At 39.5% G+C, this 26,703-nt stretch overlaps 1 protein-coding gene across 3 annotated transcripts in view; it reads right to left on the bottom strand.

The window, feature by feature from the left end:
• Positions 1-26,703, bottom strand: part of wnt5b (wingless-type MMTV integration site family, member 5b) — a 93,831-nt gene that overhangs the window by 4,438 nt on the left and 62,690 nt on the right. The window contains exons 1-4 of one of the 3 annotated variants that reach the window (XM_052029931.1): positions 14,735-14,775; positions 13,089-13,237; positions 11,892-12,139; positions 5,988-6,280 (exon numbers count right to left, since the gene is read on the bottom strand). In XM_052029931.1, coding sequence (XP_051885891.1) covers positions 5,988-6,280; positions 11,892-12,139; positions 13,089-13,168 — 621 coding nt within the window. In that variant the 5' untranslated portion in view covers positions 13,169-13,237; positions 14,735-14,775. Of the gene's footprint in view, positions 1-5,987; positions 6,281-11,891; positions 12,140-13,088; positions 13,238-14,218; positions 14,398-14,734; positions 14,776-26,703 lie in introns of those variants that run through there. The other 2 variants (XM_052029928.1, XM_052029929.1) reach the window with 2 other exon arrangements.

Raw genomic sequence — 26,703 nt, 5'->3', positions numbered from 1 at the left:
GATAAGACCAGAGAGGCATATGTGAAATTAAGAAGATGCTGAGAACATGAAAAAGGGTAAATCCATAAATATTTCAAGTAGGTGTGCTGGAACCATGATAAATAAGATTCTGTAACAAACCTGTGGTGGCAATAGGGAACCGTGACATCATAGAAATAAAGAAATATGGTTACATCCCAAAGATTGAAATTATTATCCAAGGCTATAGAGATTTCAGAAAAAAATGAATGGACAAAAAAGGAGTTACGATTGTTCTGTGAGTCAGTCACACCTGGATAATAAACTAAATTCCTGTGGTAGAGGAAAGTTACCAAATTAGTTCCTCTCATTCCATTTCTCAAACTCCAAGCTTGTACTTAGGATGTGATACAGGACTCCTGCAGGAGGGCAATTTCACTCAATGGAAAGGATATGTGAGAACAGGAAAGTTACTTTAATAACAGATATTAATCAAACTATATTTGTTATTGACCCGGATAACATGCAGGAAGTAAAAATCACCATCATCCCTGAGCAAATAATAACCACTAAATGTTCAAGTTCAAAAAGTTTAGGAGACAAATATACCTCAGAACAAGTCCAGTAGATAACTTTAATTCAAAGAAGTGAGGGAATAACAGCATGCAGAAACCTATCAGTTACGATCCTACACCAGCATCCTAACAGAGTTGAGCCCAAGTGCCACCACGACAAATTGTGAAGCTATCTAATAAATCTGAAAATTTGTGAATGGTCGCCAGAATGTAACTATGAAAAGTGCTAGATTCTTGTAAAAATCAATCAGGTTCTTCAAGTAAAAGAACCTTCCATTTTTATTCAGTTTGGCTTACATTTAACTCCATAGCACATAGTTCACAGTTAATCCCCTCAGTATCACAGGGATGAGAAAAACTATACAGGTTTGCCTGTGTTCTTCACTTGCCAAGAATAAATAACATTAAGCCAATTGGACTGAGGTAGATTGGTCAGCAATACCATGGTGGTGGGCTGGCAAAATACCTTAAATTGAATAAAACTGAGCATATTGGATAAATATATTCTTGAAATAAGCAGGCAAGGATAAATAAGTATGGCCCACAAGCACATAAAGTAAAATTACAAAGAAAGGTAAACCCTCCAAACCTTTGTGGCAGAAAAGAGGAGAGGTACACACAGATAAATAAAAGGATAATCAGAAAGGAAAAGAAGAACCCAAAAAACCTGTAACAGCAGGGGCTAAACATAGCCAAAAAAATAGTACAAGTAAAAAGCCATCAGGCAAGAGGTTAAGATACTCAGTAATGTAAATGAATTCTATGATTCTTTCTTCCAACCATTCACAAGTGAAGATATAATAAACATACCCGCCCGAGAGATAACCCAAATAAATTCCATGAGTTCAATATAATAGCCAGAATAGAAGTCAGTGGAAGCCATGAGTGAACTGTGATTAAATTATACCTTCAGTACTGGCTTTGGTTGCTGACACACAAAGGTGACAGAGAACAGTCACAAGACTGATACTAAGTGTCTGAATTATAGGGGAAGATGGGAGAAATGTAGGCTTACTGGCTTTGGAACGATAGTGAATAGAGAATCTACAGCATATAATACACAAGGGAATTGCAATAGGATGCCTTTAAATTTACTTCAAGTTGAATAGTGGGAAAACATAGGTTAATCTAAGAAAAGTAAAATTTAAAACCGAGGGAATTCTTGACACAATTCAGTGTATGGAATACAGTTTCAAGGACAAGGATTAAGAGAAAACCCTTTAAAACAGAACCAAGATATTCGTAGTTGGAGGAATAAAGTATTAACTCCCATTGACTGCTATAAGTGTAACATTGACAGGCTGCTCTCACCTAATAAGTATAATTAAAGTTACTATTGGTTCCCTTTAAAAACTGTGTTCTCTACATGATACAAGCAGGGACCCATCAGGTATACAACAAGGATAAATTCTGTAAAGATATTTCACTTGCACCTTGTTATAATATTGTTTCAGAGAATGAATTTTTTACCTTTTTGGTAAGTATGTTTATTTTGACACTAAACTGTCCATTTTGCTTTCAGGTGCATGTTATACCTTCCTAGCACAAAGAAATTGAAACTTTTATCTTTGAGCTTCATCTGGACACTCATTTATTCTTAATGAACAATTTTGAACTAAATCAGCTTCTAGTGTGTTATAAAACAATTTCTCTCATTTTGGACATTTTGCAAATGTGTACTTCTAATGGTTGACAAAGAATTTATATTGTTGCCCTAGATCTGTGCGTTTCATTTACAGGTAGATGTAATCACAGTATATGACAGTGCTGAAGTATTGGGTATAAACAGATAATAACAAAACTATCAAATAAAACTTATCTTCCCCTCCAGGCACCATCAATAATAGCCCCAGACAAACTACCTCCCACATATCTGCCTTTCCCAATCTCCCTGTCTTTTCCTTCTTCTAAAGCAAAACAATACCGTTCATGCCTTCGCTCAAATAACGAGACAGGAAAAATATATACAATAGTCTCTGTTTTCTGGCTCAGAGTGAAGCCAACTCTGTGTATTCATTACCCTCCACGACCCGGAAGGAAAGTACAAACAGAGGGATTTTTGAGACTGAGTGTCTGGAACCAGGGAAGGAATATAAAAAAACTAACTTCTCACAGCATCGCCTGAAATGACCATTTGTCCTTTTCAAGTGAATCAACAAGATTTGTGCATATGTTGAGGATATGACCGGAAAAAAGGCTTTGTTTTAAGTGGTCATAGAAGTTTTATCAAAGAGGCTCCTGATCATTTTCTTCATCCTTGCCCTTTCTCGCTGTAGTATGGGAAGTTTTATCTGCTTGATCATTTGGTGATGAAGTGATGAAGGAATTGTCAATTGTACATTTGCCATAACATTATATACTTACACAACACTTTCCATAATATCAAATAGATTGTGATTAAGTTTAATAGTAGCATAGAACTATAAAAGTGAAGGTAAAAACAAATCTATAATAATGGGCTGAATTACACTTAATCCAATCTTCTCCATGCACTCAACACCAGACCCCGCACAGTGTGGCCACTTTGACATCTTTCAGTCCCACAGGCCAATTGTCCTGGAGACCTCACTGCTGTGGCCATCCTAAAAGATGGGGTGATCCACAAACGGTGACACATGTAGAGACTCCAAATCCAGACCACCCCGATGATCTTCTGACCTCGCTGATGTCAAGGGTCCTTCAGCTACTGATTATTGTAAACATTTAAAAGTGGTTCCAAAGGATTTAAATAATTTTCAAAAACTATTTTAACAACTAAAATAATAAATTTACCTATTGTGAATTTAAATTATCATTTAAAACAAGTTCAAATAAATAAACATGAAATAAAACACTTATCTGCCCTTACCTTTTCAATTAATGTTGGCATTTCCATTCAAATGGAGAGGGGCTTTGTTACATGTGTAAAGCTGAGGCAGATGCAAAGCGCACCCAGCCCCTCAGCTCAGGATATCTGTGCTCCATGTCTGGACTCAGAGCTGAGTCCAGCAGCAGAGTGTGAAGTCGGATGCAGTCTCTGACCCCAGCTCTTCTCTGACCTTGACCTCATTTCTGATTATAACAGAAAGGATCTGAGCCACAAAGAGCAAGTCACCAATAGTTCTCTACAGAACCAATTGCAATATGTTTCAGGCAATTACTTTTAAGCATGAAAATCCCTTCCGTCACAGGCGGAATCGTGATCTTAGCATTAAACATTACGTTTACTAGTTTGCAGGTGCACTTCAGCTTTTTGCTTAAAATCCCTTCTTTTTTAAATCGGCCAATCTTGAACTCATTATTGTATGAGAAGAATCAGAAATTAGCATGAGAACAAGATTATTACCAAATTGGATCAGTTACATTGAAAGAATGGAGCCAGCACTAAAAGGAAACATTTCATCCCACACAATGTGACCTGATCCAGTGAATCCAATTCAAATACTTCCTTTAGGATCAGGTGAGATGGTACGAGCACAATTACACCTCCTTGGTGTAGAATATCCATGTGCATCTCTGCCTTTTATATCACACTCAAGTCAGTATATTCTACAGAAAACCAAAAATAAACTTTCTAATGAGACTTAAGGCACTACGTAGTAAGATATGAAGGGAAATAGGGACACACATTGACCAATTTCATTTTGGGATAACACAAAAAGAAAATCTTGTGGGGAAAGATCTATGCTTTCACAAAATAGGCCAAATTAAACGAGATGCTGTGAAGTGGAGGGATGTAATTTTCCCCACCAGATTTTTTTTCTGCACACCACACAGTTGGTGCTCAACGTCCTAAAGATAAAGCAGAAAATTTATTCCAACAATTTCATGCAATTAAAATTCACAAGTATCAGCTCTAATTGTATCTCCAATGTACACTCCCAAATATTCCATTTGTTCAAATCCTGCATGACAGACAAATCCAGGAGAAGCTGTAACCAAACTGTTGGCCTTCTACACATCCTTAGTCCTGACAGTCATTGTGCACAGTAGTTCAAGGTACTACTAACACCAGAAGGAGCCTCTGATTCTACAAACTGGTACAGATTTCACTTAGTATGGGAATGACTCCACTGATAAGTACAGAAAGCAATTATAAGGTACATGACACCAGTAACTCTTGATTTGGGTGTCACCTTAGTAAATAAAACTACAAGGTTGTTAGAAATAACTCAGTAGGTCAGGCAGCATTTACGGGAAGAGAAACAGAGCTAGCACTTCAGCTCAAATACCCTGCGTCCCTCCAGGACAATTGGCATGTGTCTGCAAAAAGTAAGGGTGGCCACACTGGGGGGTGGGGGGGGGGATGGTTGCTGGGGGCTGGTATTGAGTGCATGGAGTAAACTGGATTAAGCACGATCCAGCCCATCATTACAGATTTATTTTTGCTTTTACTTTTATATTTTTATACTACTATAACATAAATACAATTTATTTGAAGACTGTTCTGATAGTGGGTCTTTGACCAGAAACAGTAACTCGGTTTCTCTTCCCACAGATGCAGCCTGACCTGCTAAGTATTTGCAGCATTTCTTGTTCTTATTTTAGATTTCCAGCATTGGCAGTCTTTTTGATTTTCATTACATTGCCAGAACTCTTCCCTGTAGAAGCAAATGTGAAGTAGAGCCAGGGAGAAGCCCACAGAAGTCGAAAGAGGAACAGGCTGATTTCAGCAGGAAACTGCAAGCACTCGATCATCTGGTCCAACAATCACATTAATGGTGACTCAGCCCAGCACCAACCCCAGAACTTCTCCATTCATCGTCACATTTACTTTCTTATTACCTAAATAATGGCCCAAGCTAAGTGACCCCAGTGGGAAGTTTAGATTTTTTTTAGTTCATTTCAACGGGTTTCAGAATTCAGATTGCAAATTTAACCTCATTTCCAATATATTTACTTTCAGATAGACTGGACACCAATGATAAAATAATAAGCACCTTATACTAATTATTCCCTGAGTATAACATAAAAGTTTTGTTCAGAGAGAATGATGTTAATAGAAATGTACAAAACATAGCTTTGTTCATGGGAAAGTTCACATCAAGGTGAAATTTTAATCTGATCTAAACATTCTGAACACTTAAGAATCTTATAGAAAATGAAGTTACCTGGTAACTGTGCACCTTTAGGTAGATAAATTAATAAGGCCTAAAAGAGCACTAAATGAAAATAATTAAAACTACCTACAATCCGAAAGTATAATCGTCAAAGTGCAGTATCAGAAACCAGAAAAAAGTGAATGGTTTAGTGGTCGGTAGGCAGGTAGACCAACAGATAGATATTTGAAGATATGTAAAAATGTAGATAAATAATGGTAGGGTAGAACTGAGGCAAAAGAATTGATAACATAAGACAACATTGAAATTGACAGAAGAAGGAGAATTGGGCAGGAGAGAGTGATAAACAGTTTTGGAAAACTGCAGATGGAAACATGTTCATGTCCAGAATAAAGCATCTCGATCCATTTCTTACCCTCCTGCCAGCTTCATTGTTCTGCAGGTTCATTAGCGTCCTGGCATGATCTTCTGAGCCTTTGGGGTAATTTTTCTCCCTCTCTCTGGCATCCACAAATTCTTTGGCAAACCTGTAGCCATATTCTGCATTGTCCCCACAGCCACCCCACAGCCAATCTCGGGGAAGATCTTTGGGTCTGGCAGCACGGCTGCACCCACAGGTCGAGAGCTCCCCTTCGCGACATGCTCGACTTATTGCATTCACAACTCCTGCTGCTGATATAGAATAAGTGAAAGCAGTCTCCCGGCTCCCTGAAAAAGGACAAGAAGGAAGTATGGTTAATGTAAAAAGACTGCTATTTATTTACTGGCTTTCAAGACTCGAGGATTGCCAATGTGCTCCACAGCCAATGAGATTATTGTTGAGGTATAATAATTGGCATAGACATGGGAAAGTACATAGGAAATGTAGGCATAGTACAGCCTCTATCTATCTATCTATCTATATATAGATATAGATATAGATATAAAATATATTACAGCACAGAAAGGTGATTCATCTCATTGAGCCTACACTGGCTCCTTGTGTAACAATTCCATTAACCCTATTTAGCTCTTGCCCAAAACTGAGCCCCTGATCCTTAATGGGAAGAGCTTCCCTCTCTTTACTCTTTCTATTTAAATTATTCTTGATCTATCAAATCACTTTTCAATCTTCATCGCTTCAGGAAGAACAATCTCAGCTTCTCCAGCCTAACTTTATCACTAAAATCATTCATCCTTTAAACCATTCAAGGAAATGTTTTGCATGTGCTGCTAGATAGTTCCATCCTCCATAAACTGTGACGACCAAAAAGTTCCATCCTCCATAAACTGTGGTGACCAAAATTGGTCACCATATTCCAATTGTGCCGTAACTCTGCTTTGTACAAGTTCACCATAGCCACCTGCTTTTGGTAATCTATTGCTCAATAGAGCAACAGGATCCAAATGCTTTATTTACCTCACTCAATAGGCCCTGTCGCTTTCAAAGATTTATGCATACAGATATCTAGGTCTCTCTGTTCATGCACACAGATCAGAACTGTGCAATTTAATCTATATTGAATCTCCTTGTTCTTTTTGGAAAAGTATATCACTTCACAATTGTCTGTATTAAGTTTCATCTGTCAATCATCTTTTCATGTTGCCAGTTTATCTATACCCTCTTGCAGTCTGTTCCTCTCCTCATCGCTTATCACCTTTTCTTTGGTTTGTATCACTGCAAATGTTGACATTTTATTCTGCATCCACCCCAAAATCATTAACATAAAGAAAAAAGGAAAATTATGATCCCAGTATTGATCTCTGCCATCATCTGTTTGAAAATCGCAATTTGGCACCACTATCTGCTTTCTGACTTCGAGACACTTTCCTATTCATGCTGGAGTTTCAATTTTCCGAATAAACTTTTTGTATGGGACTTCATCAACATCTTTAGAATAAATAGCATCTACTGCATTTCTTTTTTTGAACTCCTGTTTTAACTCATCAAAAAATTCAATCAAGTTAGTCAATAAATTATTTTCTTGTCATAAATATGTGGTGGCTTTCCTTTATCATCTCAAAATTTATGCCACAGAATAAGTCATTAAGACTATCCTGTCTATGCCAATCGAGACAGGGCTATCCAGCCTTACTCCAGCCCTTGGGATGTGGCAGGCAGACCACAGCTTTTCAAGTATACATCCAAGTACATTTTTAATATGCTGAAGTTTCTGCCTCAACCACCACTTGAGGTAGAGGGTTCCTAATTCCTACCTTCCTCCAGGTGAAAGATTTTTTTTCCTCATGTCCCTCTAATTCCTACCAATCTCTAAATCTATGCCCTCCGGTTTTTGACCTCTTTGCTAAGGGAGATAGATTTCTTCTCATTTAATCTCTCTAAACCCCTCATTAATTTTATACACTTTAATTAAGTCTTCCTAATCTCCGCAGTGTCAAAGAAAACAAGCCTGGCTTATCCCGTCTTTCCTTGTAGCTAAAATCTGCCAGCACCAACAATATTCTCGTAAATCTCCTGTGCACCCTTTACAGTGCAATTACACCTTTCTTGTAAAGTGGTGGAAAGAACTCTATGCAGTACTCAAAATAGCATTCTATACAGTTCTAGCATACCTCCATGCCTCAGCTAATAAAGGAAAGCATTCTGAATATCTTTTTAACTACCTGTCTTGCTAACTCCCAGGATCTTTGGAAATACACTCCACAGTCCCTGTGCTCCTCCACACTACTTAATATCTTCTCATTTATTATGTATCTCTTGCCCTTTTGGACCTCCTTAAATGCATCACCTCACACTTCTCTGGATATTACCTCCAATAAAGACCATCTATATCTACCTGTGGAGACACAAGAGACTGCAGATGCTGGAATCCAGAACACAATCAATCGGCTGGTGGAACTCAGATGCTGGGTTTTGACCTGTAACATTGACAATTTCTTTACCCGCCACAGATGCTGCTTGACCTGCTGAGTTCTTCCAGCAGATTGTTTGTAAACCTGTGGCCAGAAGTTTACAGGAGGATGTCTAAACCATTTCTAAAACTGCCAGTTGCATGCCCAATTATGTATCATCTATGAACTTTTTTATCACATCCTCTACAGTTAAACCTAAATCATTAAGTTATATTATAAATAACCATGATACTTAGCCCAAAGGACATCCACTGGTAGCAGATTTTCAGTTACTATTACACCTTGCTTCCTGCCACTGCACCAATTTCAGATGCAATTCACCACATTCTTCAATCCCATGATTTTTACTTTATTTTGAATAGACTGCTATGTGGACTTTGCCAAAAACCTTACTAAAATCTATATAGGCTACATCAAGTGCACCACCCTCACCAACCCTCCATAAAAAATCACTAATTAGTCAGATGGGATCTTCACTCAACAAATCCATGCTGATTGCCACTGACAAAACTGCCTTTCAACAGGTAGACTTATACTGTTCCTTAGAATCGATTCCAATCATTTATTTTCACAACTGAAGTCAAACTAGCTGGCCTGTAATTACTTAGTTGATCTCTTACTCCTCTTGTAAACAATGGTGCAATGTTAGCAGTCCTCCAATCCCCTGACATCATTCCTGTGGTCAGGGAGGATTGAATAATGATGGTCAAAGCTTCTTCAAATTCCTCCTGTGCTTACTCTAACAGCTTCCCCAGAACTGAGGTTAAACTGATCAGCCTATTGTTGCATGTCTTTACACCCTTTTTGAACAAGGGTGTTCCATTTACATTTTCCAGCCCTTTGGCACTCCCCCTGGATCTGGGAAGGACTCTGGTAGATCACGGTAAGCCTTCTGCAATCTTCACCCCACCCCCCTGGCAATTTGGAACACATTCCACCTGGACCAATTGGTTTGTTACTCTAAGCACAGCCAGGCCTTTTGGTACTTGCCTTTTTTCAATTTTCACCCTATCCATTATTTCTGCTACCTTCTCTTCTATTGAGATTTTGGCTGTACCTTCATCCTTGGTAAAGACCAATGCAAAATATTCATTTACCATTCCAGCTATATCTTCTTCTATGTTAGTTGGTATTTTCTTCTCGAGCTCTATTTCATTGCCAATCTTACCTTCCTTCTCACTCCCCCCATCAACTTCCTATATTCATCTTGGTTTGCACCTGAATTCTTGACCTCACATGAACCACGTACCCCCTTCTCTTGACTCATCATCTCTCTCTCCTTTGTCATCCAAGGAATTCTACTTTTGGTTCCTTTGCCCTAAACATGCCTAACCTGTACCTATAACTAAAGAACCGTTTTGTATTTCCGATTCTTTGACTTCAAATGGTAAAAATAGTTGATAGTCTCCAATAACCAACAATCTGTACCTGTTCATGGGAAAGGAAAAAAACCACCATCTTATCTGAAGCGGAGAATTCTCCTAGCAGCCTGACCAACTGCAATTACTCAAACAATTCCCCCATTAACAGAGTAATTTATCTCATTGCTCCCAGTATGTTTATTTTTGTCATGTTTGCATCCAAGACAACCCTTACTACATTTGAAAATGTGTTGCTTGTGAGATACATTTGAACTATAAGAGTTCAGGTTTTCTTTTCATTGGGTGTCAATTAGAGAATTCTGATAAATGGTCCAATCCCTGAAATACACTTAGTTATATTAGTAAAAAGATAAACAATAATTAATAGCGGAAAACATTATATAAGGGAACGGTATTTGAAATTGGGGACTATGGAAGTTAAAAAATAGTTGTGTTTTCATGGGTCAGTTATAAAACGGCAAAATCAACCAATAAACAACGTGTTTTATTAGGGGTGGTCATTAAATAGTTAATGGCATTCACAAAATGGAGCACCCTTTGAACCCGAAGTTAAATCAGCAAACATTCCCTTAAGTGATTTATGATACTTTCTATATGTGAATGTTAAATGTTTTTCTACATAATGAAGATTAAATTCCAGAAGTATCTGAATTATAAAGCTTCCTCAAAGATGGTAACAGGCGTAATATTGGTCAGGTGCCTCGGTTAATATTTTCACGTTTAAAGACAAGTGAGATAGAAATGAAAAATGCTACTTAAACATATTTAAACTTCAAAATATTAAAGGCAGTTGATTTGTCTGACCATTAACTTTATAACCACGAAAAATCACAAGGAAAGACGAACAATAGTCTGAATATAGTCCAAATACAGGCGAAATCGGTTATCAGTTGGATGAGATGATCCTGTTATGTGCATGTTGTGGATCCGGATGCCAGTCTGGTTTTAGCATTTATACGTTCTGGTTTCTTCACCACTGCATTTTAAGAAATCTCATAGTTTCCATCATAAACATACATGCCCAAGAGAAAATAAATTAAAGCAGCGGGGGCGCCACTTTTCCACTCCGAATGGATAGTTTAAAAGGGTGGATTTGTTTAAATAAATGTTTTACTCATTCTATTTCATTGTGATCAGCGAATGAAACGGTGATCCTTTAATGTCACTTAACCACCATGTAGAGGGATAACATCAATATTATATAATCATATTGAGATACGCTCTTGTCACGCATCTATTTTTATTCCAAATGTTAATCCCATCTGATGAAATTCCAAGTTCGTAAAAGTTTCCACTACTACGGTTCTTCTGAAAAGTAATCTAATACAAACTAAATTCATGTTCTCTTAATCGAGGGTGCGTTCAATTATAATTTCTAATGCTACCCCTGCAAATCATCGGTGTCAAAATAATGGGCATTTCCATTACCCTCAAAACGCACAGGAGTGGCAATGTTGAACCAAGTGCAGGTGCACAGACTTAGCTCGCTCTAGTCTAACTGTGGGCAAACATTCAACAAAGCGAGCAGCAAGACCACCGAACGAATTCGGAAACAGTACCATCACCCGTCACTTTTTTTTTGTGAATGACTTCTCTGAGAAGTGGCAACACATCTGAGAGGAAAAAAAACACATTATATAAACAAAAGCAACCTCCCATCACCAGAAAATAAAACAGCTAAAGAAAAGTACAGCGATCTAAAGAATAGAGGTGTCCTGGAACTCTGGCCAAATTGCCAATCCATCTGCTCTGCACATGGAGTTCGGCTCCATGCTCTCCCAGCCCCCTGACTGACACCTCCATTTATTATACTGCGTGTCGGTAACATCAATCTAGTCTCGGTTTTCTCGAAACCCTGTGAATGGATAATTGAATTTCAAAAAGGCAGGGACAATGCATCCAGGCGACACCTTACTATAACCCTACGCGAGAAGAACTAATGACTCGCAGGGTCGCGCTTTCAGAGAAAAGGGTTGGCTGCACTTTTGTTAAAAGAGAACGAACAAAACGGATCTAACACTTGAGTGCTAAACTTTTGTTTCATAGAACCTTCTTTTGTTATGTACCGAAGTGGAAAGTCTCACCTATCTGCATTACCCTTCCAAACACGGAGGTGTTATCTACGGTGCTGCAGTTCCATCGCCTCTGTCTGAACTGGTATTGGCATTCCTTGATACCCGTTTTTGCCCCTTCTCCGATGTAAACCATATGATCTTGGTACAACTGGCATAATTTCCTCTGCCCCTGCGAGAGACCGTTCAGTTGACTGCAGAGAGGTTGGGCGCCAATTATATACATCTCAGGCCGTTGAATTGGGTTCATAGCCAAAGACCTAGAGTGGATTAAAAAAAAGAGGGTTATTAGGTAACTCAGGAGAATTGGCATTATCTAATAGAGTCAACTTGTGTCGATCTTCTTGGAATGGAGTTTGTTTACTTGCTAAATTGACTACAATATGTGTTAAAATATTTTTATTTAAATCTTTATGCGGAATACAGCAGACATTCTTTATCTTTATCTTTCTTTATTTCTTTATTTGTCATTGTACTGTTGCAACAACAACACAACGAGATTACGATGGCACTCCCTTCCTTGCCTAATAAAAACCAAAACAGTAAATTGATAAGGACTAACCATCGGTTTCGCTAATTCTTTGGAACTTAAAGGAGAAATCTATTCATTTTCAGAAAATTTTATTTTTTCAAGGAGCCAGTTTGAAATCATGCAGTGTGAATGATATTTTCCACATTTTGGAAGGCGTAATTTTGAAGATATGCTGTACCAATATATTATCAATATTGTGACTGAAAATGTCATGTTCATACTGCATAATTATTTTAGTGTTCTTGTCGGCTTGTGTACATGAGATACTACACTCCTAGATGTTGATATTAAGGCGTCAGAAGTCTCAGACATCAGTGCACCCTCCGACGTGCTGTAAATTGTCATTTCAGCACAATCTAGGCAATGATATAGCTTCTATATATTAATGTCCAGAAATTTGAGTACAATTTTAAATTCCGGATCTTTGTTCAAGTGGGGATTCACCAACAAAACCCCTCATTGCAAATAAAGTTCCACAATATCTAATATACTGTCCAGCATCGCTATGTATTACTATTTGTGTTCTTTTATTATATATACTGATCCAATACCGCACTCCCTCCCACCCATCTCTCGAGATTAACTAAGATTCATCATGAAACTCAAACCATGCTGAATGGAGTGTGCCGGCCCATTACTTGACAGGATAATAAAGTACAAAATATTGATGTACTTACCACCAAGAGTTTGCCTGAACCAGACCCTGGGAAAAGCTGGATAGCAACGCGGCAGCCAACAGAAGGTGAAGGCCAGTCATGGTCAGCCTGGCCGGGGTAACACCAGCATGGAGCGCTCCCTGGGCCAGCAATCGCACCGCCACCGCACTCTGTAAATAAAAGTCAAAGGCAATCAGCCCAACTCTCGGACTACACCTACAACACCTCGACACTCCAGTCCTTTTGGAGATCCTATTATTATCCCTGTGGAACTCGACCTACAGTCCTTGCTTTGCAGCTACTATCTGTAGGATCCGATTGAATCCTAGCGATTCCCCTAATGAAGACAAGAGTTTTTATGAGGGTCCATCTCCTCGCTCCGATTGGTCAGAAACCATCACAGTAAATGGGGAAAGAGTTAACTTTAGGCTTGACATCTAAAAGGAAGTTTACACATTAAAACTAAAGAGAAACGAACGTTTCCTCCATCATCCGCCTTTCCTCAGAAACCTGGAGAGGTCTCTATTCGACGACAAAAAGAAGGAATATAACTATGTTGTGGTCTGGGGAACAGAGGGAGGGCGCCGATCCAGCAACGGCAGCCAACAACACGCCCGCACTCCCGAGCGGGTCTCGACCACCAGTGTTAACCAAACACCAAATGGATACAGATTGTGGGCTGTACAAACACGATATCCTGGGGTTGGAGGATGATACACCAGCATACCACAGCCAGTCCAAGAAAAGCGCCTTCCCATCTGTTGAACCGTTCAACAAACTGAATAGAAATTTGGCGTCAATAAACTTTTGGGGCATCTAAAAATTTGAATGATCGAAATGGAAAATGAAAAGGGTTCGACACGAGTTTTGAAACGTACTCCAACGGTATTTATACTAGATGATGACTAAGGTTATTCATTTTATAATGGAGTGATTCGCAGATTTCAGACACGGGCTTCACATTTGAAACAGCAGTCACATCTGTAATTCATTAGGCAACAATACACCAACTTGGAAAAATAGAAACACGCTGGAAGCTTCCTGCGCGGTGTTGTACGCAATGATTACTTTCCCGAGAATGGAGCAGCATCAGTGATGAAAAGCGGACTTTCCAAACGTGAAATTATTTCCAAAAGGAGAGATGTGCGCACCTTCGACAAGCTGAAGAGATCAAAGAGCGGGCTGCAGATTCCTCTCAATGACATTGTATTATTATGCAGCGACATTTCGGAAATAGCCTGGCGCCTTCAGCCAGCAAATCGTAACAACACTCACACCCTCCTTCCAAAGGACCTTGTATGTATTCTCGTTTCTTCACCTCCACCCCCACCACCTCCTGCAAATCTCGTGCTATCATCCTGGAGATTTCCAGTCTGCTCTGATTTTGCTGATGGAGAGAAATCGCGGACAAAACTTCATTGAGGTGAAGACGCACACTGTCGCTTCCGGTGGCATACATTCTCACTTCTTTCACTGTCTCACCGTGATATAAATGCTGCTTCTGCTTTACTAGCAAGTAATAACCGGCTTGGATGATACAGTAACCACCAGTAGCGGGAGCCGTGCCAATACAAATTCCTAAAATTTGATTTACCAGATGCCTAAACCGGAACCTGAAGTGGTTAGCACCAAGATAGCGTTCAGCAATTCGCAGCTGGACCCCTTACCTGCAGACTACACGTACAGTCATCCAGAACCTCGCGTCCAGACCTCCGCCTGGGTAGCAGATGTTTGACCTCACAGTCAAAAATAGTATGAACGCCAGCCTTTCAGTGACCCAGAAAGAAAAAGCGATCTAAATTCCCCAAACAGATTATTTCAGTGTTCAGATTTAACATTAGGAGGACCAGACGTCACGCGGATTGCTCGGAATACCATGATGCCAATGTGGGCTAATTAAGTAAAACAAAACAGCTATCAACATCCTGTTCTTGCAAAGGACCAAGATGCAGAAGTATCGCCCGAGAACAAAATAAAACAAAAATTCAATCAACATAGGGGTCTATTGCAGCCATTCCCATAAACGGGTCGATTAAATTTAACTGCACAATTTATGTTTTTATTCATTCCTGTGATGTTGTGCATCATAAGCATAGCCATTTATTGTCCATCCATAACTGCCTTTAAGTTGACAGTGATGAGTGCTTCCAGCAGTCCTTAGATTAAATTAACTCCCACCGTTCAATGAAGGATGATACATCTCCGACTCCGAATCAACTTGCAGGCGATGGTGGTCCAACACACCCGGCTGCCCTTGTTCTTTTAGGTATTCGAGGCTGTAGGTTTGGGAGATCATGTCAAAAAGAGCCCCAGTGAGGTGCTGGGTCCACCTTCTATTTGGTACTCTAGGTGCTCCGATAGTGAAAGATGAGAATATTTAAGGTATTCAGGGGGACTGCTTTGTCCTGAATAGTATTTAGCTGCTTCGGTGGTGTTGAAGGAGCACTCATCCAAGCAAGTGGAAAATACTCCAGCACATTCCTGACTTGTGCCGTGTATTTGCTGGAAAGTGGACGGGGTGCTCAGGAGATAAGTCACTGCAGAATGTCCAGCCTCTAACCCGGTCTTGTGCTACAGCATGGCTGGTCCAAATGCATTTCTGATCAGCGATGATCCCGGAGTGGTGATGCAATGGTGGCAGTGTCATTGATTGGTAAAGGTTAGTGGTTAGGCTCTCTCTTATTGGAGAAGGGTTTTTTTTTGAGGCGTGAACATTACTTGCCACTTCTCACTGTGTTACAGAAAAGAGTGTGCAGAGGAGACAGACAGGACATTGCCAGGGCAGGTAATTTTTTTGCTGAGAAATGACTGGATAGACAGGAAATGTTTTCTTTGGAACTCTAGAGCCTAGGGAAGAAATAATTGAAGTGTATAAAATTATGAGAGGCCTAATAGGGTGAACTGGAAGGAACTAATTCCCTTACCAGGGAAAAACCAGGGGGATTTAAAATAATTGGTAGAGGGATTAGAGGAGAGATGAGGAAAAATATTTTCCTCTGGATGGTCGGATGGTCTGTAGCTCACTGGATGAAAGGGAGTGACAGAAACCTTCATCACATTTGAATATGTACTTAGAGCTGTGACTCTTATTCTTATTTGTTTTCTTTTAAATTTAAATTTTTAAAAACATTTTATTTACAGTGTGGTAACAGGCCCTTACTGCCTAACGAGTCCACGCTGCCCATTTTAAACCCAAATTAACCTACCCGTACGTCTTTGCCTATCTGAGGACCTATATAGAAAATGAATGGATTTCTGGGTCTTTTCAGAGGGCATTTCTTGCTGTATGACTAGATTCATCTGTGGATTAGACAAGGTAATGATTTCCTTTCCTAGTGAACCAATGGAATTTTACACAAAAATGTGGCATTGTTCAGCATGTCTTTTTAATTTTTTTATTTAATTAACATTTACCCCAGCCACCATGGTGGGATTTGAACTCATTAGTCAATACCTCTGCATTACTTGTAACATAATCACCATGCTCTGTCAAACAATTATACATAATTTTTACAAAATGTATTCACTCATGAATATGGACATCACCAGAAATGCCAGCATTTATTGTCTATTCCCAGTTGCCTCTGGACTAAGAAGGGTGTTAAGAGTCGACCAGATTGATGGGGTTGAAGTTACATACAGGCCAATTGGTAAGGATGTCAGGTTTCCTTCCCTGAAGGACATCAGTGAACCAGATTAGTTTTTAAACATAATCCAATAGTTTCATGGTTGCCATTACGCAGACTTACTTTTGTTTGCTTTTAGATGTTTAATTACTTGAATTTAAACATCCATTTATTACTGGGTGATTCAAACACATGTCCCTGGATCAATGGTTCAAACCTCTGGAACCTAGTTCAATAACAACCAGTACCCTTCTATACCCCTGCATGCTTAAATTATTTGGTTCTGCCATTCATTATAATTAATGTCATCACATTCCATGAAAATTTACTCTACATAGCAAAATATTTGTAAGTCATGAATGTTATCACATTGTACAACCATAGGCATAACTATTATCTCCTGCAGTGGCCTTAAATCCAAACCTATTTATATTTCAATTCATATTGATATCACAACTGACAGCATGAAGTATATTCCGGACCTTTGTAGTACTGTTTGCACAGGCAACTAAACTGAAGATTACCTGCTTCACATTATGTGACATAGCACATATGCGGGAAGCAATTGATGTGCTGTGCTTGTATTTAATACTTTAGCTTTTGAATAGACATTTAATTTATTGAGAATTACCTTATGTCAACTATGACACTTGACTCTGTGAACCATGCACACTCTATCACAGGAAGTTCTTTAAACGGGTTTTACCTTCAATAATTGCATCTCAAAAATCTCTGAGTTGATTTAGACAACTGAACTTGAGAGATGGTTGATTTTCCAATCTTCCTCTAGTCAGTATCTTTCTTTGAAAAATCTACCAGTATTTATAAAAATTAGCTGATGGAAACTCCATGGTCATCAGAATATTTGCAAATTGTCTGGTCACAGTACTTCGGCTGGAGTATTCATTTCTTAATTTGCAAATAATACCACAGGGTGGCGCCTTCAAATATCAGAGTGTTCCACGATGAAGCCAAACTGAAGACTAGGGACTTGAAGAGAAATCAAAACTCTCCATTTACAGGTGTTTCATCTTTGAGTTGACGGAGGAGTACAACAAATGCTATGTTGTACGTTAATGAGGAGAATGAATATTATAGTTCTCGAGTTTTTGGTTTTTAGTTTTTATTTTAATAATGTTTACTTATAATATATGCATTAATTGTTCTTGTTATATTAAAAACCCACTCAGAGTTTAACATCCTAAGTACTTGTTTGATAATTTCTTTTAGAGAAGCAAATATGTAGGGAAACTGCAGATAGATGTGGGAACTTCCCTGATACTGACTGGGACCGGCACAGTACTAAGGGATTAGATGGGGCAGAATCTGTCAAGTGCCCAGGAAGGTTTCCTGAAGCAATATGTAGATAGCCCTACTAGACAAGGGGCTACACCTCTTAGGAAATGAGGCTGAGCAAGAGGCCGATGTGTTAGTGAGGGACCATAATTCTATTAGTTTCAAGATAATTATGGAAAAAGATAGGACTGGTCCACAAGTTAAAGTCCTAAATTGGGGCAGGGCTAATTTTGATGGCACTAGACAGGAACTTGCAAAGGTTGATTGGGAGAGGCTGTTTGCTGGTAAAGGGACATCTGGCAAATGTGAGGCTTTTAAAAGTGAGATAGAAAGAGGCCAGGGCCAGCATGTTCCTGTTAGAGTGGTGGAAGTAGGGAACCCTGGTTGACTGGGGACATTGAGGATCTGATCATGAAAAGGGAGGCATGTGTCAGGTATAGACAGCTGGGATCAAGCAAGTCCCTTGAGCAATACAAGAGATGTAGGAGTACACTTAAGAAGGAAATTAGGAGGGCAAAAAGGGGACATAAGATATCCCTGCAGATAAGGCTAAAAGATACTATAGGTACATTAAGAGCAAACTGGTAACTAGGGAGCGAGTAGGCCCCCTTAAGGATCATTGCAGTAACCTGTGTGTGGAGCCACAGGAGATGAGCAAGGTCTTAAATGAACACTTCCTTACTGTGGAGGAATGGAAGCTGGTGAGTTCAGGGAAGAAAACAGTGGCATTATGAAGGAGACGGTATTGGCTGTCTTGAAGCACATAAAGGTGGATAAATCCCCAGGGCCTAACCAGGTGCACCATGGAACATCGTGGGAAGCAAGGGAGGAGATTGCTGGGTCCCTGGCAGAGATTTTTGTATCTTTCTTAGCCAGGGGTGAGGTACCAGAGGATGACTAATGTTGTGCCTTTATTTGAGAAGGGCTGCAAGGACAAGCCAGGAAACTATGGGTCAGCGAGCCTTATATCTGTGGTGGAAAGTTACTGGAAGGGATTCTGAGGGACAGTATTTATTTACGTTTGGAAAGACAAAGACTGATTAGGGATAGTCAGCATGGCTTTGTTCATGGGAGATCATGTCTCACAAATTTGATTGAGGTGACCAAGAGGACTGACAAAGGCAGGGCAGTGGACATTGTATGGAGTTTATCAAGGCCCTTGACAAGGTCCCGCATGGTAGGCTGCTCTAGAAGTTTGGAATACCTGGTATTCAGGGAGAGATAGCAAATTGGGTACAAAATTGGCTTGATGGTAGGAGGCAAAGGGTGGTAGTGTAGGGTTGTTTTTCATACTGGAGACCTGTAACCAGTGGTGTGTTGCAGGGATCAGTGTTGGATCCTTTATTGTTTGTCTTATATATTAATGATTTGGAAGAGAATGTAGGTGGCATAATTGTTAAGTTTGCAAATGACACACAAACATGGACACAAACACACACATGGACAGAAACAAATACAGAGACTTGAGACTCGTACCATGTTAACAATTGCAGCAAACTCAACTGGTCATTTCCTCAAGTTGAACAACATCTACAAAAGTTTGCTCTCCAGTTGATGGATGAATGAATCTTAATTATTGTACCCGATCCATTGCCAAAATTGCAGACGTCTACTCCTTGCCTCTGTCACTCTCGTCCCTTCTTTTGCCAACTAAAACTTGTTTCTAGAGTCATCAAAAGACCAATCATAAAATCACAGAATAAAAGCAGAGATCTGACATTGCTGATGTCCTCTCAGTTTCACCACAGCTGCCAAATGAATCGTATATTTCATCTTGTTAACCTGGAATGAATGGTAGTGCAGCAACCATAGCAATTCTAATAAACTTGTATGAAACTTAACTATCCTAACATCACAATGAGCAGAAAAGCGGGTTAGATATTTACGCTTAGGACTGGATTATTTTGCAGTTTGGCTTTATTTGGAAGTCCAGCTGAAGCACATGATCTCAGATCACTTTGTGTTAATCATACTTGCAATATAGCTGTAACCAGTACTGAGCCAACTTTTAGAACTTCAAAAATTAGTGGTTGAATCCCTCTTCCTATAAGCTTTGATAAGAGCCAACAAAGTGTCAGTGGTTTTCTAAAGTTGAGTATTAAGTAGTGCCTTATGTTAATATGCGCATTTCCAGAGCTTGGTTATTTCCTGAGTACAGAATGAATTAGAGAGAAGGGTATATGACTGTCTCACACTACTTTAAAGTAGCTCCTGACTGTTCTCAGTGATATCTGTAGCATGAGCCTGGCAGGTTGTGTAGAGTTAGTGTCTCAGGTCAGTGACCTTCTGAGGAAAGGTCATTAACCTGAAATATAAATTTTGTTCTTCTCTCTCCATGGATACAGATTGTTATTAGTATTTTCTAGGTTTCTTTTCCTGATTCCCAGCAAATACTGTTTGTATTTTTGTATTTGACTTTTTGAAAACTGTTTCAGCCACAATTTTGTGAAAAATGTAATATTTCAGCAAACATCTGTTTCTGTGTTCACTCATTGACAAGTGAAATTTTTGTCACATATCCAGCCTAAATTAAGGGACAATATTCAGACTTTTCCAAATCTAGAAATGCAATAAAACCACCATAAGCTATTGGAATCAAGGGACCTAAAATTGCTGCACTACCTAGTGTTATGTTGTGTATTTGCCAGAGTTATTTCATGAATACGTAAAAACTTTTGTTTTAGTTAAGAGCTTAGAAACTGATCTGAACTAACACTTGTCACACATAGCTTTCCACCCATTACAAAGACAGTTGTTATCTACTCTTGGTAACATCAGCAGATGTGTGTGATTCATTGCTTGGAGCCGTTTGTAAAATTATCTGGCTTCAATTTATGCAGGAAATTAAATTGTCTCACAATACTGAGTAATGAGAGTAAAACTCCCAATAACATCTCTTCAGTGACATGATATTGCAAGAGCCTACAACATTCAATTAAATTTGCCTGGAACTGATATCACACACTACATATACATAATATATAGTCAATAGCCTAAAAAATAAATAGTTAATTCTACAGCTAAACTATACAATATAGCCACTAAAATTATTATTTTCTCACTGTTTTCCCCCTATGTGTAGAATCCAGCTGCAGGCTTATTTGTACTACATGATGTAACTTGACAATGGATTTCATAGACATTGTTTCTCAGACAAGTACTGTATGTCTGTATTTCTGGTGTAATTTATGATGGGTCATAATTCCATATAACCTCTTCATATTTTGGCCAAGTCAATGACTAATGACAAGCAGCTTGTTTAGCTTTGGGGCTGGGACAGAATGTTTATGAAACTAAAGAGGATTTTTCCCCATCAGGTCTGTTGCATTCTCCATCACCAGTGGACTGGGATAAGCCCATTCTCCAGTTTATTATCACATAAACATTAAGCTTTGTCTATTTCAAGCAACTATGTAATTCTCTTTTAAAAGATATTACAGATACTGCACAAATAATTCCATGTTACAGAATCATATCCCGTAAACACCAGTTTATTTATAAACCCCTTTTCCAATTATCTTAAACCTGTGCCTTGTTAAACCTTTAACCATTAATTTTTGATACAATGAAAGTTGGCTTAACATTGGTTACAGCTATACTGTGAGTATAGTGAAAGCAACCAGAGGAAGTAATCTATCCCTATCCACAGCATCTTAACCTTTCATTTATTTCTTCGAAGACCTCTGTCAGGTTACTCATTAACTTACTCAGCTCTTGTGAGAAACTGCTTTTTTCATGTCTCTTTATAAATATTGATAACTGTATTGATCCTTAAGTATGTTCACTAAACATGTCCTAGGAGAGTAAGTACCAATCCCATCTCAGGTGTAAAGTCATGTTTCTCCCAGGACAATAGTTCCTGTAATACCAATGAACCAGGCACCATATAACAATTACAGTCACTCCAATGGATGAGGCTCAGTTCAGCATTTTCCTTCCAGTCAAGATGGGTAAAAAATCGTTACTGTGGCTAAAAGTGTACAAACAGACCAGAGAAATATACACAGTGAATGCTTCTGTTTGCTCATTAAAGACATCCTTCCACATAAGGATACATTGCATTTATCCAGGTGTTGAAATTGTAGATACTGAAGCTATTTGAGATTACCCAAAGCCAAGTAAAAATATTCTCGGTACACAGTGACAGATTTAACCCTCCAGATCACATTAATAAGTTGGTCAGAATGGTCGATGATTGCTTTGCCCTTAAATTTCAGATTATCTGGTCTTTTCCAGAGAATAATGTGGTTCAAATCTTTCATAACTAGAATTCCTTTAGGTTGCCAGATATCTTCCACCAGGAAGATAGGAATCATTGCCACAACTGGTGTGAGTGTGGAATGAGCTGTCAGTGGAAGTGGTAGATGTGGGTTCAATTGTAACATTCAAGAGAAGTTTGGAGGGAATATGTTCTGGGTGCAGGTAGATGGGACAGGGCAGAAGATCAGGTCGGCATGGACTAGATGGGCCGAAGGGCCTGTTTCTGTGCTGTAGTACTCTATGACTCTGTAACTGGACGTAATCACAATGTAAATACTACATATCAATAGGAGGGCACAATTTCATGTTGGTTCATGTTAAGTTAAATTGGCATCAAAGTTAAGAATTTTGTTCGGACAGCCAGAAATGCTGGATAACAGCAGCTTCAGTGGTAGGGTACCCAATGTTGTATTTCAACTACTAAACATCCTGAAAAATTCTTCTCCACAGAAACAAGCTCTTAGGACTGATTCCATAAAAGCCAGGAGCAGCATTTTCTTCAGAGAAACTTGTGAGGAGGTTTCATTTCGGCACCTACATCGATAAAGTCACCATTACTTCAGTCCATAAACTGAACCCACTCAGGCTCCATGCAATTATACAGGCCTGATGTAACCTCAATCCATAATCTCAAAAAAGTTGTATTATCCATTTGGAAAAGTATTTACATTTTTGGCCAAGCACCTCAACAATTGTTTGTCCAAAAGCTCATCTTACTTAAGTAGATTTTTCAGCTTCTATAGAATAAATTTCATTTTAGTAGGATTTGGGAAGGGTTTGATTCAGAGCCTGAATCAACAGCATACCAGCTGTTTGTTGTTAATTCTAAAAGAAGATGAGGTGGAAGTTAGAAGATAGTCCCCATTCAACTTTCAGGAAACAAGTGATAGACCTTTTGATGAGCTGGTCTGAGCTCACTTGTCACATGGCACCAAGGGCTGTGTGAAATTCTCAGTAGCTGGGTCCATCCCTGAATGGCCTTGATACCCAGTGAAACAAGAAGCTCCAAACTGCTTCTCCATATAACCACATACCTAATAAATGCTAAGGCCAGGGTTTCAGTTGTTTACCCTCAATCTGTTGCTGTCCTGTTTGCTTCTTAATGTAATACAATCAGAGATAAGAAAAGACATCTAAATATCTACCTACAATAGAAGACTCTGAGAAATAAAGAGATATTTACATGAACAAAAGAATAACTGTGTTGGAAAACTAAACCCACTGAACTGCTGGGAGTATTTGACTATAAACATAATCTGTTTATGCTCTAAGACAGTCATTGCTGATTCTGGTCCAGGTGAGCTCCAGTCTTTTAACTGATTACAGCTTGAACTAAGTTGCCAATGGCATTTAAGAAGAGACTAGACAAGCACTTGAATTACCAAGGTATAGAAGGCTGTGGACCAAGTGCTGGAAAATGGGATTACTATGGATGGGTGCCCGCTGGTCAGCGTGGACATGGTGGGCTGAATGGGCTGTTTCCTAGCTGTATGACTCTGTGTATTTACATCACAGCTGAAACAATGTTGAAGTTAACATGAAAATGGACCTTTAATAATGCATTGTTTTCCAAGGCTAATGGCGGTTCTAATTAGCTACCAGTAGCATTATTATTTCCATCTGAAAAGACTTTTTAATACTTATCACGATTTTCACTTTGCAGGGCCTTTAAAACAACCTGGAATTAAACTATTTGTTTATAAATGCAGCTGCTGATTATTGTATACTTTAAACATAAATGTTAATGGATTTTCGGAGAATTTTAACTCATGAGTGGGTTCAGCAATGGAGAAGGGTTGAAATGTACTATAAGTGTCAATGTTTCAGAGGCCCCAAGTCAGCCTACCAATTTCCGTACTTTACCGAAATATTCAGTCTATGTTGGGGAACATGACCCCATCCCACCCCCTCCCCCACAACCCCAAGAAAGGGAACGTTTTTTGAAATTCTTTTTCCTGGTTGTTTGCATTGCCAGCCAGCAAGGCCAGCACTTCCTGCTTTATCACTATTACCCATTGTGAGAATGAAGGGGAGCCGCAGGTACTTGCAGTGATAGTACTCCCACAGCTCAGTAATGGGTTCCAGATCTAGAACCAGAGATGATGCAGGAACACAAATAGAAGCAGGCGGAGCCCATTTTCCCTTCTGTGCCTGTTCTGTCATTCAATAAGATCATGCCTGATCTTTTACTTCAGCATGACTTTTCTGTACTAACCCCTATCCCTTGATTCCCCTAATGTCCACCAATCTGTAAATCTCTGTCTCAAATTCCCAAATATATTTCCAAGTCAGAATGATGTGTAACTTGGAAGGGAACCTGCTGAATGGAGCTGAACATTGTGCAGTCAGTGAATATCCCCCCCATCTGATCTGATGATGGAAGGAAGGTCATTGATTAAGCAGCTGTTGGACACTGTCCTTGAGAAGTTCCTGCAACAATGTCCTGGGGTTGGTATGATTGACCTTTAAAAACCACAACCACTTTCCTTTGTAGAAGGTTTGGTGCCAAACACTGGAGTGCTTTCCCCAAGGTACACATTGATTTAATATTTATCAGGGTTCCTTGATACCACAGTGGTAAAATACTGCTTTAATGCTGTTAAGAACAGTCACTCTCACCACACCTCCAGAGTACAGCTCTTTGGATGATGAGGTCTGGAGCCAAGTAGTCTGGCTAAACCCAAACTGAGTTTTCATGAATAGATTATTGATATGCAAATGCTGCTAGATAGGACTATTGAACACAAGAAACTAGGAGCAAGGGTAAGTCACTCAGCTCCTCAAGCCTGCCCCATTATTCAATATGATTATGGCTGATCAATACTGGCCTCAACTCCTCTTCTGTGCCAGTTTCCCATAACCCTCAATTCCTTGATCTTTCAAATATTTATCTATCTCCACCTTTAAATCTACTCCCAGGATGTTATGGGAAGCAAGGGATAAGACTGCTGCTGCTCTAACAGGAGATTTTTGCATTTTCATTAGCCACAGGTGAGGTACCAGAAGACTGGAGGATACCGAATATTATCCCATTATTCAAAAAAAGCAGTCAGGATAATCCAGGAAACTACAGGCTGGTGAGCCTTACATGAGTAGCAGGGAGATTATTGAAAACAAATTCTAAGGGACATGGATTTGTGCTCACTTGGAAAGGCAGGGACTGATTACAAGAAGTCAATGTGGTTTTGTGTAGGGGAAATTCTGTCCCACAAATCTGATCATTTTTTTGAGGAGCTAAGAAAATTGATGAAGACAGCATAGTAGACATGGTTTACATGGACTTTAGCAAGGTTTTTGGACAAAGTCCTGCAAGGTAAGCTGTTCCAGAAGGTTAGGACACATGGGATCCAAGGTGTGTTGGCAAAACGGATCAAAAATTGCCTTGGAGATAGGAGGCGGAGGGTAGTGGTTGAGAGGTGTTTCTCTGACTGGAAGTCTGTAACCGGTGGTGTACCACAGGGATCAGTGCTGGCAGCATTGTTGTTTGTCATACATACAAATGACTTGGTTGAGAATAGAAAATTGGTGGAGCAGTAGATAGCGGAGAAGGTGTGAAAGGATACAGAGGGATATAGATTAGTTGGAAAGTTGGGCAGAGCAGTGGCAGATGGAATTTATTCCAGACAAGTTTGAGCTAATGCATTTTGTGACTTCAAATATGAACAGGACATATACAGTAAATTGCAGGGACTGCACAGAGTTCACAGCTCCCTGAAAACTGCAACCCAGGTGGATAGGGTAGTAAAGAAGGCATTCTGCATGCTTGCCTTCATAGGTTGAGGCATCGAGAAGAGAGTTGGGATATCATGTTACAGCTATACAAAACATTGGTCAGGCCACAGGTGTGATTGCCACACTACTTGAAGGATGTGGTTGCATTAGAAAGAATGCAGAAGAGATTCACCAGGATGTTGCCTGGAATGGAGGGCTTTACTTTACTTTAAGGAGAGATTGATAGGCTGGGCTTATTTGCACTGGAACCTAGGAGGCTAAGGGGTGACTATACGAGGTTTATAAAATTATGAGATCATAGGTAGGGTAGAGTGTCAGAGTCTTTTTTCCTATAGTAGGGAGTCTAAAGGGAAAGGGCATAGTGCATGAGGGCATAGGTGTAAGGTGAAAAGGGAGAAATTTTTCCACACAGCTTTGCTTGGAGATAGGCAGAAGGTAATTATATGGAATGTGCTGCCAGAGGAAGTGTAGAGGCAGATACAAATATGGCATTTAAAAGGCATTTGGACAAGTAATTGGATAGGAAAGGAGTGGAGGGATACGGGCCTATGGACAAATGGGATTAGCATAGATAGCCATCATTTACGGCATGGACCAGTTGGGCTGAAGGCCCATTTCTTTGCTGTACACCTCTACGACCCTAATGATCTGGCCTCCTCCAGCCTCGGGGCAGAGAATTCCAGAGATTCATTACCCTGTAAAAGAAGAAATCTCTCTGCACC

This window comes from Pristis pectinata, chromosome 15 (assembly GCF_009764475.1).
Source record: "Pristis pectinata isolate sPriPec2 chromosome 15, sPriPec2.1.pri, whole genome shotgun sequence".
In the NCBI taxonomy this organism is placed as follows: domain Eukaryota; kingdom Metazoa; phylum Chordata; class Chondrichthyes; order Rhinopristiformes; family Pristidae; genus Pristis; species Pristis pectinata.
This window is presented reverse-complemented; position numbering and strand designations above follow the sequence as displayed.